The sequence below is a fragment of the Salarias fasciatus genome, chromosome 19 (genome assembly GCF_902148845.1).
Source record: "Salarias fasciatus chromosome 19, fSalaFa1.1, whole genome shotgun sequence".
NCBI classification, from domain to species: domain Eukaryota; kingdom Metazoa; phylum Chordata; class Actinopteri; order Blenniiformes; family Blenniidae; genus Salarias; species Salarias fasciatus.
Genome location: NC_043763.1, coordinates 11,685,322 through 11,697,947, shown reverse-complemented (window position 1 = coordinate 11,697,947; position 12,626 = coordinate 11,685,322). Strand labels below are relative to the sequence as shown.

General features: G+C 43.4%; 2 protein-coding genes across 2 annotated transcripts; both read left to right on the top strand.

The window, feature by feature from the left end:
* The first annotated feature begins 1,055 nt into the window (after window positions 1–1,055).
* pttg1ipa (PTTG1 interacting protein a) lies at window positions 1,056–6,998 on the top strand. The gene is made up of 7 exons (XM_030117563.1): window positions 1,056–1,310; window positions 2,102–2,154; window positions 2,428–2,536; window positions 4,325–4,427; window positions 4,965–5,030; window positions 5,366–5,412; window positions 6,265–6,998. The coding sequence occupies exons 1-7, from the start codon at window positions 1,223–1,225 to the stop codon at window positions 6,300–6,302; spliced, it is 504 nt and encodes a 167-aa protein (XP_029973423.1). The 5' UTR covers window positions 1,056–1,222; the 3' UTR covers window positions 6,303–6,998.
* Window positions 6,999–7,576: 578 nt separating this feature from the next.
* On the top strand, window positions 7,577–12,025 carry sumo3a (small ubiquitin like modifier 3a). The gene is made up of 4 exons (XM_030117565.1): window positions 7,577–7,709; window positions 9,450–9,578; window positions 9,711–9,782; window positions 9,875–12,025. Exons 1-4 carry the CDS (start codon window positions 7,689–7,691, stop codon window positions 9,935–9,937), a joined length of 285 nt encoding a protein of 94 aa, XP_029973425.1. The 5' UTR covers window positions 7,577–7,688; the 3' UTR covers window positions 9,938–12,025.
* Window positions 12,026–12,626: the final 601 nt, after the last annotated feature.

The window sequence follows — 12,626 nt, the reverse complement described above, 5'->3', positions numbered from 1 at the left end:
AAACAAGGATATGACTTCAGTGTTTTCATCATGGCTCCAGTCCTGAGAGCAACACACACGCAGCCTGCTGGGATCCTGCCCTGTAAAGTTAGAATAACCAGAACTCACCCCGAGGTTCCCGTTTGAGCCTTTGGTTTTTATGAGAACAAGTGCTAAACTAAGGGGGGAAAAAAGAGTTTATAAGCCATAAATGTGAGGAACTGGAGCTGTCTGTTTTGGTTATTCTACTTCTACAGTTCTGTCTGTCACTGATATTACACTGAGTAAGAGGAACTTGCCCTGTCGTCGCCTGAGATGTGATCAGTGTGTTTTCTTGGGGGAGGGGGGGAGGGGGGGGGGGGGGGGGGGAGATGAAATGAAGATTTTGAGGCATGTGATCACAAATCTGTCTTCAAGGGCAACTTCATCACACAGGGTCCTGTTATCAGCCGCAGGCGGCCAGAGTGGGGCCCATTCTTATCTTACGTTATGCTGATTATCATCATTACATAGTAAAACATTGTGCTTTGTTGAAAAAAAAAAAAGAGAAAGAGAGAGATATGTGTGTTGTTCTTTTTTTTATTTGTAACTGGCTTTACAAAACTATGCTTTAATAAATTATTGAAAGTTGTCCTCTACGTTTTGTGATTTTTGAGCACTTGTTTTGATTTATGCATGACATACAAAACACTTTGACTTCAGCACTCTAGTTACTTGCAATTGTTTATATCTTTTAAATAGAAAACTGAAGATGGTAATGTTGCTACTCATGTACTTAAAAAATGGATTGACTATTATTGGTATTTATATGCAGTCCTTTTAAAAAAGTAACTTGTTTTGCAATCTTATGACTAACCTGATTAATATTTGAGTCTGAACGGTCCATAGGCTGGGAAATGACTACAATTTGGGGCAATTTAAGAATTAAAAAAACAACAACTGATCACTCATGAAGTAAAATGGTTTATGAAAACATTGCCCTATGTCGACTTGCCTGCTTTTTCAAATAAGAAAACTTAATCACCTTAAATCTCCGCCTCCCTGCTTTGTCTCTGTGCGTCAAGTGCGTGCGTCAGTCGGGACTGCGCCTTCAGTTCCTTCTCGGTAATTTTCCCGTCTCGAGTTTCACCGAGCAGCCAAAACATTTCCTCCTTCTCCCGCCGTGGCTGAACTTTTCTCGGACTCTTTCGGGCTTGAATATCTTCGAAGTTAACGTGGGAATTACCTGCGCGTGGCTGTCTGGATGATGGCTCTGCGGACTGTCCTCCCGGCTCTGCTCCTGCTCTCCGGTTTGGCCGCAGTGCTCGCGCAGACCGCCGCACCTGGGATAGGTAGGAATGGAGACTTCTGGGAATTCATGGCAATGTTTAAACTGACTTTCGTCGTGTTAATGTTACGATTTAGATTTTTTTTTTTCATAAAGGTTGTAAGAAAATTGACATTTTTTATATAGAAAGTTTTTCAACCTCATGTAAAAAATGTTTTTAATTTGTTGGGTCTTAAATATCTTAAAGTGAGATTCCATTTTCTGAGGTTTTACACACCTAATTGTTTTAGAAATACTGCATACAATGTAAATTTAAGCTTCTACAGGTAAGATAAACAATCTTCCCCTACTGTGTTTTTTGTTACTTCTCTGTTTGTGTTCCATCCTCTCAGCAGTCTCCTTTAAACCCCCCTCCCTCGTGGCCCCCTTATTGTTTGAGAATAAAAAGACCAGAAGAACTGGCTACATTAATGGACCACACCAGATTGTGTGACTGTTTGTTTTTCAGGGTTATTTCACAGAAACCAGGCCACAGTGACTCCAGCTCAGCTGCAGTCCTGCTGATGATAATGTGACTGGCTCGGCCTGTGTGTTTACTGCGCCCTGTCTCCATGGAAAACGCCTCAGGAGGATTTGCAATAGTTAGAAAAACCACAGAGCACAAGTCTACAGGCCCCTGTTAATCTCCCCTAATTGTGTTTTCGGCTAATCTCTCCAGTTTGAAAGCCCCTTGTTCAGCCACTTGTGGGTGAAAGTGTTTGCGACTCTCAGGAAATCAGGTTTTCTCCTTGGTTTGCTGCTCGGTCACTTGTTTTAACTGCACTTGGTGACCTGTTTTCCTTTTCTGTCTGGCAGCATGTGAGGCGAAAAATGCGACAAACTGTGAAGAATGTCTGTCAAATGTGACGGTAAGTCCTGAGAAAAACCTTTATTCTTGTCTGTGCTTGACTGGTCTCATTCTGGGTTTAGCGTGAGTGTGTGTGTGATAGAAAATGAAGAAGCTATTCCCAGTGGAGGCTCTACAGTGGCCCCTCCTAGTCGCCACTCCTGTCAGACTGGTTTGGGGAGTTGTTGATGTGTCATCCATACCTGCTCTCCTTCTCCATTTTCTTCTTTTTTTGTGTGTTTATTGTTCTGAATAGTTCCAGATTCATTGACTGTGTGTATATGTGTGTGTTCAGTGCTTGTGGTGTATCGCAACAAAGTCCTGCGTAACATACCCAGTGCGGACCATCCTTCCACCTCATGCCCTCTGCCCCCTGAATGATGCACGCTGGGGCCTCTGCTGGAGTAAGACACACACACACACACACACACACACCTACAAAAACACTTGTCTAATTAGTGTGAATTTGAAGCGCTGACACATTTAGTCAGCTCATCAGACGTGTCCACACCTTTACTGAAGTCCAGTACACTGAACCTTACTATAGACATAAGTTTTTATAAAATTGCTTATATCTGAATCACAGAGGGGAAACAATCATTTATTGATCTTTATTAAAGTTTCAACTGTTCAGTCATAACATAAAATATGTAAATCTTGAGTGGATTTAAACTATACAAAGTGAAAAAGTACAAAGCGTGAACAGACTTCTATTTCCAGATGTTTAATGATGCTGTCCTCACCTAAAACCTGCAAAAACTCCATCCCCCGTGATAACAGCTTGACTCACACTGCTGAAGGAACCACATTTAATCCAGCATCTTAATAAATAGGAGAGTTGTGATACATACTTTGATTAATCACGTATTCAGATTGAGCAGAGGTTTGTCTGTCATTCTTGATTATTGCTATAAATGCACACATGCTGACATTTATCCTCAAAACATCCTGCCATCTTTAAAAATGGTTTTAATCTTGTGGATGTCTGATGGTCTGACCGCAAATATCACACACCGCAAGGATGGAGGGGATTTGTATTGTAATTGTACGACATTATTTTGACATGGCCCACTGTAAAAGAAACAAACATAAAAAAAGAAATAGCCACTAATCAGGTTAGATTGTCAATTTTGTTTGGATTTACGTTAAATTATCACACTCACTAAATGGCTGTTTTTGAGGGACAAAGCAACCAGCCATTCAGACAAATCCATGTATCTATCAACAAAACACAGAAACACTATCCTTTTGAGCCAGTAATTTACTTTTAATTGGGTAAAATCTTGAAATTAAAGGGACTTAAGGCAAGATTTGTGGAAAAACTACATATGCATTTCCAGTTTATTCAATGCTAACGGGCCATGAAGCATTAAAAACCTAAAATAACAGGCCAATCCGCGTATCTGTCTGTTGCCTTATACAGGCTGTGTGCCGAATATTTTGTTGCAGTTCTGGGTCCGAATTTCCCGCGCAATCGTGGGGATGTGACGTAAATTGACGCTGTATGCGCGTTGCCGAACAGGAAGAACACGGCCGCCGTGGACACGGACTCAAATGCTGCATCCCTGGTGCAGTGCTGTGAAGACGGACAGTCTGTAAAAGCCTCAGTATGCTTCCCCGTCGCAGCGACGCCGTTCCTACGCTGTGTACGTAGCGCTTAAGCTAGGGCTTGACGCGCACCGGTAGTGTTTGTGCGCGCTCCCGTGCCACCTTGGCCGTTGGCTGCAGTTACCCACAGCGCCTATCGTGGCAGCACTGAGGTAAATTTTGTGAAGTTGAAGAATACATCCAAAATGATGAAAAAAGTTAGAAATAAATTAAAAAGCGGGAGTAAAGCAGGAGCCATCGTGGCAGGCAGCACAAACACATAATCATTATGTTATAAATATTAAAACATCTCCTATTGAGAGCATGCTAACAGATCCCAGCCGTAAGAATTCCATCGTCAAAACGGTAACAAAAGATGCAAATCCAGAATGGCTCCATTTTACATCTAGAACATTACATGACAATAACAGGCGCTGCTCTGTAGTCTTCACAAAATCGCCACATTTACAATCATGTGATTGTTTTAGAAGAGGCAGGAAACAAAGAGGTGGAGCATGCTTTCCTTTTCTATCTTGAAAGTCGATCTGTGATGCGCATTTCCTGCATAGCTTCATCATCGTCATTGTGTTTGTGCATCCCTGCAGTGAACTTCCAGACGCTGATAATCACCCTGGCCGTGCTCGGAGCGGTTCTCATCATCGCCTTCATGGTGTGTCTGTTCTGCTGCTGCAAGTGTGAGAGCTTTGGGTGAGTGTGCGGCGGTGAACTGGCTGAGAAAAATGCCTGTGCTCCACAACTCTTCAGGTTTTGTCAGTCATGTACATCCTGAAGCATTCAGCACGCATTCCTGTAACACGTGAAAGCATTTTGAAGGCTGATCTGAGGTGTAATTATCTTTTCTTGTCACATGAGATGAGGAATAAAAACATTTAGTTGCAGTTTAAATACAGGAAAGTGATATCAACAACAGAAATGGTTATAATTACACCGTTTCTGGTGTGTATTTGATCATGAATTGTTATAAAAATCACTTACACAAAAGGTACAAATTCACTCTGAATATACTGTACATGAATATCATGATGTTTCTTAACCCAGTTCTAATATGATCGCATCAGGGTCTCTCTCATTCCTGTTCCCACATCACCTGCATACCGTTCATTGTGCTGGCTTTGGTGTGGTTACCCTCAGGTGTCTGTGTGATAAAGGAACACCGTGTACTTGATGTGTCCGTGTGACCCAAATAAATCAGAACCTAACGCTGGGTTTGTGCTCTTGTGCCAGATCGCAAAGGTTTGAGGCCAAAATGCAGAGACAGGAGCAGAAGACGAGAACCAAGCAGGAGGAAAGGTGAGGACATCTCCGCCTCTGATTTTTGCTTCTTGTTGTCTTAACCGCACTGAGAACGAGGGTTTGTTCATTTCTATTAATAGAAGGTCTCTAAATAGTCTTCATGTTTGCATTTTAGTGTTTCACTATACAAAGCGGCTGCCTCTGTTGTGTTGCTTGCTGTGATCCGCATTGTTTCCTTGATGGCTCGACAAAAAACAAGGGAGAAATGCACATGTCACACTGCTATCGGCTCAAACTGGTTTCCGGCCACTTGACTGCTTGAAATACTTGATCGTCTGAGATTTGTCATCAGTCACAGCGCGGCTAATAGTAGAAATGTTTTGTCTCCACAGGAGGGCAGAGATGAAGCAGAGACATGATGAAATCAGGAAGAAATATGGTGAGCTTTTCTCACATGCGGAATTTCCATCTCTGCATTTAACCCATCCCGGAGGAGCATAATGCTATTGTGTGGCGCTCGGGGGCATTTCAGGGGCCACAGAGGTGTAAAAGGTGTTTGCTTTCACCGTCCCCAACCAGTTCTCTCAGCAGTCTGGGGATTCAAACCAGTGACTTTGCACTTTAAAGCTGCCTACTCTAACATCTTGGTCCTCTATAATCAATGCTAGTTAGGATAGAATAAGTTACTTTTCAATATTCACAACTGAGCAAACCTTCAGGAACTAGTTCACAGATTTAGTTACTTTAGGTTGTAATTTATTTTTACAGAATGTTTACCTTCAAGGTGCTCTAAGGCTTGAAGGTAAACATTCTGCTCTAAGGCTGGGCCACACGGTGGTGCAGTGGTTAGCGCTTGTGTCTCACAGCAAGAAGGTCCAGGGTTCAATACCGGCCGGGACTCAGGGCCTTTCTGTGTGGAGTTTGCATGTTCTCCCCGTGTGTGCGTGGGTTCCCTCCGGGTACCCCGGCTTCCTCCCACGGTCCAAAAACATGCACGCCAGGTTAATTGGTCACTCTAAAAAAAAAAATTGCCCCAAGGTATGAATGTGTGAGTGAATGTGTGAATATGTCTGTGTATATATATGTCCGCCCTGCGACAGACTGGCGACCTGTCCAGGGCATACCCCCGCCTTCGCCCATAGCAGCTGGGATTGGCTCCAGCCACCCGCGACCCCGAAAGGGACCAGCGGCAGAAAATGAATGAATGAATGAATGAATGCTCTAAGGCTAGCTCGTAAAACGTTTGTTGTGACTTCTTTTGTGTTTTACTGTTTATTTCACTGTTTTGTAGGTCTAAGTGGCCAAAATCCGTACTCCAGATTTGCGTGAGAGGATCTGTGACCCGAGATTTCCCACATTCAAGACTCAAAATCAGCAGATGCACATCCACAGACAACTGCTTGTTGTTATATAGGCTGTGAGTTTCTGTATGTTATGAAGAACTAGCTTTGTAGACTCAGGTTTGATGTGTTATTCAGCCAATGAACAGGTCCATTTCAGTAATGTAATCTTGGAGGCTGTATCAGAAAGCCAGAAAATAAATTTAGCTTCGGTTATCTATAATGCTGTTATTTTCCATCTTAAATTGTTGACCTCATCGATCGACCTGTACTATTTATCAGCCTACGCCTCTAGTTTATTTGAATGGACTGGAACTAAGCCGGATCTTTGAACAAATCTCCTCTTGAAGAAAATGTATATTGAAGCTGTGAATTTTCAGTTTCTTTTGCTCTTCCGAGTTGCTGCTGATTTTAGAGATTTATTTAGAGATTACAACCTATCTAATGGTTTTTCGATCGACTCATTCTTCATCTGTACTGCAGTTGTCGTTCTGGCTGGATTTATAATAATGAAATATTTAACATGCAAAACGTATCCATGTGGTAAGGTCATAGTGAAGTCTTCACTGAATAAGAAATCAAAAGTCGGGAGGAATATTTTGATCTTTTATTTAATTCAGATGTCTTCTGCTGTTTGTACATATTCTGTAAAGACAATAAGGACAAATAAATTTTTTTAAATGGATGATATTGTTTCATTTTGGGGCCTTTATTTCATCCAAATGTTGCTCACTGTGTTGCGTATGGTTTCAAAATGAATCAAAGTGTTGGTTTTACTCTGATTATGAGGAACACATACAAGAAAATTACATTGATGGGTAGTTCTTTGGTTAGTTCCACTAAATTAGTTAATAAGCTCAGAGCTACTTTGTTCCATCAGGCGTATAATATTTAAATGTGTAAATGGAAAAACATTCTTATTTATGGGGGTGAGTGGGATTTGTCTGTAAAATGTTAGGTCTCACTTTTGTGTTATGGAGAAAAAGTATTCTGTTTTTATATGAACTTTCAATGTTATTAAATCGTATCTTGTGCTTTCTGAGTTCATAAAATGTGTCATTCCATGAAAGAACAGCCTTTTCTGTGTTCTCAAAAGGATTTGTCCCTGACTTTCAGCTTCGGTGCACATTCACAGGCCTTCATGCGCCTCTTCAGCTCGCGTGCCCGAGTATTTATCCCGAATGCGCGCTCCCGGCGTACACGCTCCCGTGATTGGCAAACCACGTGGTCGCTCGCAGCCAATCGCGTCTTTGCGACAGCGGTTACAAGCGCGCCCCCGACACTGAGGAGAAGAGAGGACAGAAGGCGGCAGAAAGGCCAAATTAAACCCAATTAGCAGATTATTCCGGCAGCAGTTCCACCAAATCCAGCCGAGATGTCAGACGAAAAGCCAAAGGTAAGACGCCGAGGTCCGAACCGCTGTCTGTCCGCAGGGATGGCTGAGTGCAGCTCCTCTAACCGATCCTCAGATGTGCAATCTAAAATGGCCTGGTTTGCACGTTTCTCCAAATCGGCGCAGTGTTTGTTTCGCAAATGAATGGAAGCCCGCAAATCCCGAATTGCATCTCCGGGCGCTCACATCGCACGACGTGAGCTGAAATACAGAGAGACAGTGGGCAGCATTTCGAGAACCGCGAGTAGAAATGTCCATTACAGCATGATTGTCATTTGCGGATTTTTTCCTCTTCTCTTTGTCGGAGCGGGACCACGCTTCGTCCGCAACACCGCGAATGCCGCAAGTGAAGAGGCGGCAAACGAGCGCAGCGCGTGTGACGCACTCGCTTTAAAAACGAGACGGACTCGCGTTATTGTTGTCGAGTTTTTTTTTTTACGATGCCGGTGCTCGTTTGGCCCCGGTACAACAAAACGGGGCTGCTAGCGGCGTTAGCCGGCAGCTAAAGACACACAGACGGCCGGAGCTAATCGCGCTAACGTTAGCATGTGTAGCATCCAGCCTGCCTCCTCACTGCTTCGTGCAAACCCATGTTTACTGATATTTCTCATTCGTATCAATATCCTAGCTGTACGCTGTTCGGCTCGTGGAGTCACTATTCTCTTTTACACACAAGATTTCCACAGCTTTCACACTTTGCTTGTGTCCCTGTTTGTGGCTTGCAGATGTGTTCATACCTCTGTACTCTGATCCCCCTGAATGAGATCCAGGTCAGCTAGGATCCCTCACAAGTCACCTAGTTAGTAAATAGAGTCCACCAGTGTGTGATCTAACCTCTGTATCAATACAGATGTTCTGTGAAGGCCTCGGACGTTCATTGGAGAACGTTTGTAAATGAACAGCATTACGAAGTAGTGCCAAGCAGAACAGCAGACAGGTCAGGGGTGAAGTTATGGAGAAGTTTAAAGCAACATTAAGTTATTTTTGCAATCCACCGCCTGAAAATGGACAGAGCATGGCACGGATGTACCAAGATATGGCTGTTAACCTAAACTGGAAAGCCAGGCGAGGAGAGCATTGGTCAGACAAGCAGCAGAGGAACTGCGGAGATCCACAGCTCAGGTGGGACGGTCTGTCCGCAGACAACTATCTCAAATCGTACTTTTGTAGGAGTAAATGGGGCAAGAAGAAAATAATTGAACCAAAGCAATGTTTGTATTTTGCTACAAGTCATGTTGGGGACACACGGACGTGCAGGAATGTGTCCTGGACAGACGAGACCAAAACAAAACTCTGTGGACTGTGTTGTGGGAAAACTAGTACTGCTCATTGCCCTGAACACACCATCCCCACTGTGAAGTACGGTGGTTGCAACATCATGCTGTGGGGGTGCTTTTCTTCAGGAGGGACTGGGAGGGTGCTGAGAAGACGGGTAGAACCGAATGCAGAACAATCTGGGAGGATAACATGTCAGAGTATGCAAAAGAGTCTGAGGAGGAGGTTCATCTTCCAGTTGGACAATGATTTGAAATCTCTATGAAAAGGTTTAGATCAAAGCATTTTCATTTTGCTGTGGTATGAGACAATGTGAAAGAATGAAAGGGGTATGCAATGCTTCTGCAAACCACTGTAGTAGTACTTGTAGGCTGCACAGCACTTGAGTTATATAAATGTGAAGCTGGACCCTGTGTGACTGCTTAAACCTGCAGGCTCATTTAACTGTGAATGTTTTTGTCTCTGCAGGAGGGAGTAAAAACCGAGAACGATCACATCAACCTCAAGGTTGCAGGGCAGGATGGGTCAGTGGTCCAATTCAAAATCAAAAGGCACACACCTCTCAGCAAACTAATGAAGGCCTACTGCGAACGACAGGTGAGCTGAAGGCCACAGTTACTGAGCCCCGGACTCCCCCAGCACCATGTTATTACTGAAGGAGATGGCTCCCTGTCTCCTTTGGCCTCTTGGACGCTGTTATGCTGACTCTTGGTGTGTTTCCATCTGCAGGGTCTCTCAATAAGGCAGATCAGGTTCCGGTTCGATGGCCAGCCTATTAATGAGACGGACACGCCTGCACAGGTATGAGAGGAAACACCATACATCAGATTTTCATATGTGCGTTGTTTTTCATTGATGCTCACTGTGTGGCACATTCTCTCTTTTTTTGTCAGCTGGAGATGGAAGATGAAGACACCATAGATGTTTTCCAGCAGCAGACAGGCGGGCACTGCTAAGCCCTACCCTCTCCATTGATGGCCACCCTCAGACCACACCCTCAGCTACCTTCCCTCCCTTCCCGATTGCTCCTTTCAGACTATTATTATTATTATAATTATTATTATTTCTTCATCTTAAAAATGTTCTTGTCATGGTTATTCATTGAGTGTGTGTGAGACCTCCTCGGCTGTTTCTGTGCGGTCTTGACCAGGGTTGAACTTTAGCGTGTCTCAACACCAACCTGGGAAAGGTTTGTTTTCTTTTTCCCCCCTTTTTCTTTTTTTCTCACACACTGCAGGCTGTGATCGGACCAACAGCTCAGTGCGGCAGTTACTGCGTTGTCACTGCTTTTCATACACTCTTCAATGCAAGATTAGAGAACCAGTAGTCTTGTCTTTGGTGTTCATCAGGGGTGAATGTGAGGCTGTGCAGGTTTTGGTCCAGGGGCCGTGGCGAGTGCATGAGAAGGTTCTCTAGTGGAAGCTCTGTCAGAACTCATTACACGCCTGCTTTCCGTTTCACTTGGCTTTACGTGTGATTTTTTTTTTTTTTTTTTTTTTTTTTGTCTGAATGGTGACTCCTGCTTCTTCTGTCAATACTGTATTTTATCTCTTTGCATTTTATGTGCTACTCCAATGTTTTTGTATTTTTTGCCTCTCATTTTCAGAAGTATCACCCCTTAGGGACAGTTTTTTTTTTCTTTCTTTTTTTTTTTCCTCCTCCCCACCTGTACAGAAGTTTCAGAATGGGTGTTAGATAAAATGTTGTGGGGCTTGGACCAATACTCCAAAGACCGAACCTTGGCTTCATAGTTGATGTACTTCTCTCTAAAACCCAAACCTTGAGGTCAGAACTGCCACGTCTGAAGGCACTCGTATTGCATCAGTGTCACTTGCTTCCTTTTCGAATGCTACTAATTGAGAGGGACGATGGACGTCTGCAGTTCAGACAGCAGCCTGCTAATGCAGAAGAATGCCCGTTTGGGGAGGAAGATTCATTTATACCGAGCTGGTTGGATCTGACCGAGAGGATAGTTTCTTAATGCGGAACACGGATTTTGTTGATTTGCCTTTTTTGTTATGAAGATGAAGTGGGCCAGTGACCAGTCCCCCGATCGCACGCTCCCAAGAGGTGGCGCTTGTGCTGTTGGACGGGCGGAGGCTGGGAGCAGGTTAGCGGCAGCTCTGTTGGTGTTTGTTGCTGTGGTCAGCTGAAATTTTGCAACCAGACTGTTGAGGTGAAGATGCCTCCAGTGGTTGATGAGTGTCTTCAAAATGTCACTGTCTGGAGAGTTGCATATCGAGAGGGCGGCCCCGGGGAGTTTGGGAGATAAGTGTTCTGCACCCACAGGGCCCCGTTCTTCATACATTCAGCCCAAAGTTGGTTTTAAGGCTCGGTGTGAGGTTTGGGTGTTTAAATTTCACTGTATTACGTTCTGTTGAAATGACTGTTTTTAAATTATTGTTCTTGGCTTCTTAAAGGCTGCATCTTTCTTTAATAACATCTATTTAACTCAAGGTTTTGAAATAATCAAAAAATGAAATATAAAGTCGTTGTTCAGCTTATTTAAATAGAATCAGTAAGACATTCCCTCGGCTGTAAAGAAAAATGCTAGCCTTCTTTTAAGCGATTTTTGTACAATAAACGTGTTTTCCAGCTGTTGCTACTCTCTCATAGAACGAACACGTGCTTGCCACATCCCATCTATTTATACTGTTATTTACTTTCACTAAAGAAAGGAAACGTAATCTTTAGACCCTCTCCGACTTCCTCTGTCATCAAACACTTGTTCGAACCTTGCGATGCGGCGACGTGTCCGATCTCGGCGTTGACGTGCCTCCATTCATCCTGGGTCACAGGTAAACATCTCTGACTTCCCCACAGGAAATAAGAGCACAGTACACTCCCATGAATCAGCCCTCCATTTGCATTTTTAGTGCCAGTCAGCTGGACAAACATCTCTGGAGCTGACTTTTTAATTGAACTAAGCTAATGTATGGAGAACGGGGCCCCGGTCTTGTCATATTGTTTGTTTTCTCTACTGATTTGTACATTATTTGTGGTCTTTTACTACTGTATACAATAAATATAGTTTGGTACTCAGATTTTTGGGTGCAGTCTTCTATCTTTCTGCCTGTTTGATGGAGTGTTATGCATGATGGAGAGAACATGGAAATCCACAGCCGCAGGTTCCGTTGCTCAAATAAAAGTTGACACTAGATGGCGCCACTGAATCTTGCAATGCTGATTCCTGGTTTAATCTGAGTTCGGTTCAAGAAGTCAGGCTCGTTTCGAAATCCTTGCCATCTGAGGTAAAACTAATCTATATATGCTTCAGTTGATTATTAATTTTAGCTGATAAACACATCAAAGCAATGGTGATTATCTGAAACTGCACCACTTCAGGTATTTCTTATCACAGTCTTACTTAGAACTAAGGGTTTCATCTGATAAAGTTAATTCAGAGAAGGAAAAAACATGATCCAGGTCAAAGTTGACATCTTTCATCCTGATCTGTTCATCCTGTGGTTTTCATGCGAGTGTAACGAAGAGCGACGGACAGCATTTGCCTTGTAAATGTGCCAGTCTGGATGGAAAGACTGACACGAGCTGAAAAAGCTGCCGTTCCCCACAACAAAAGCACCGAGTGAAGATCAACCCGAGGCCAAATAGATCTCAATAAACCTTTTTGCAATAACTGAGGAC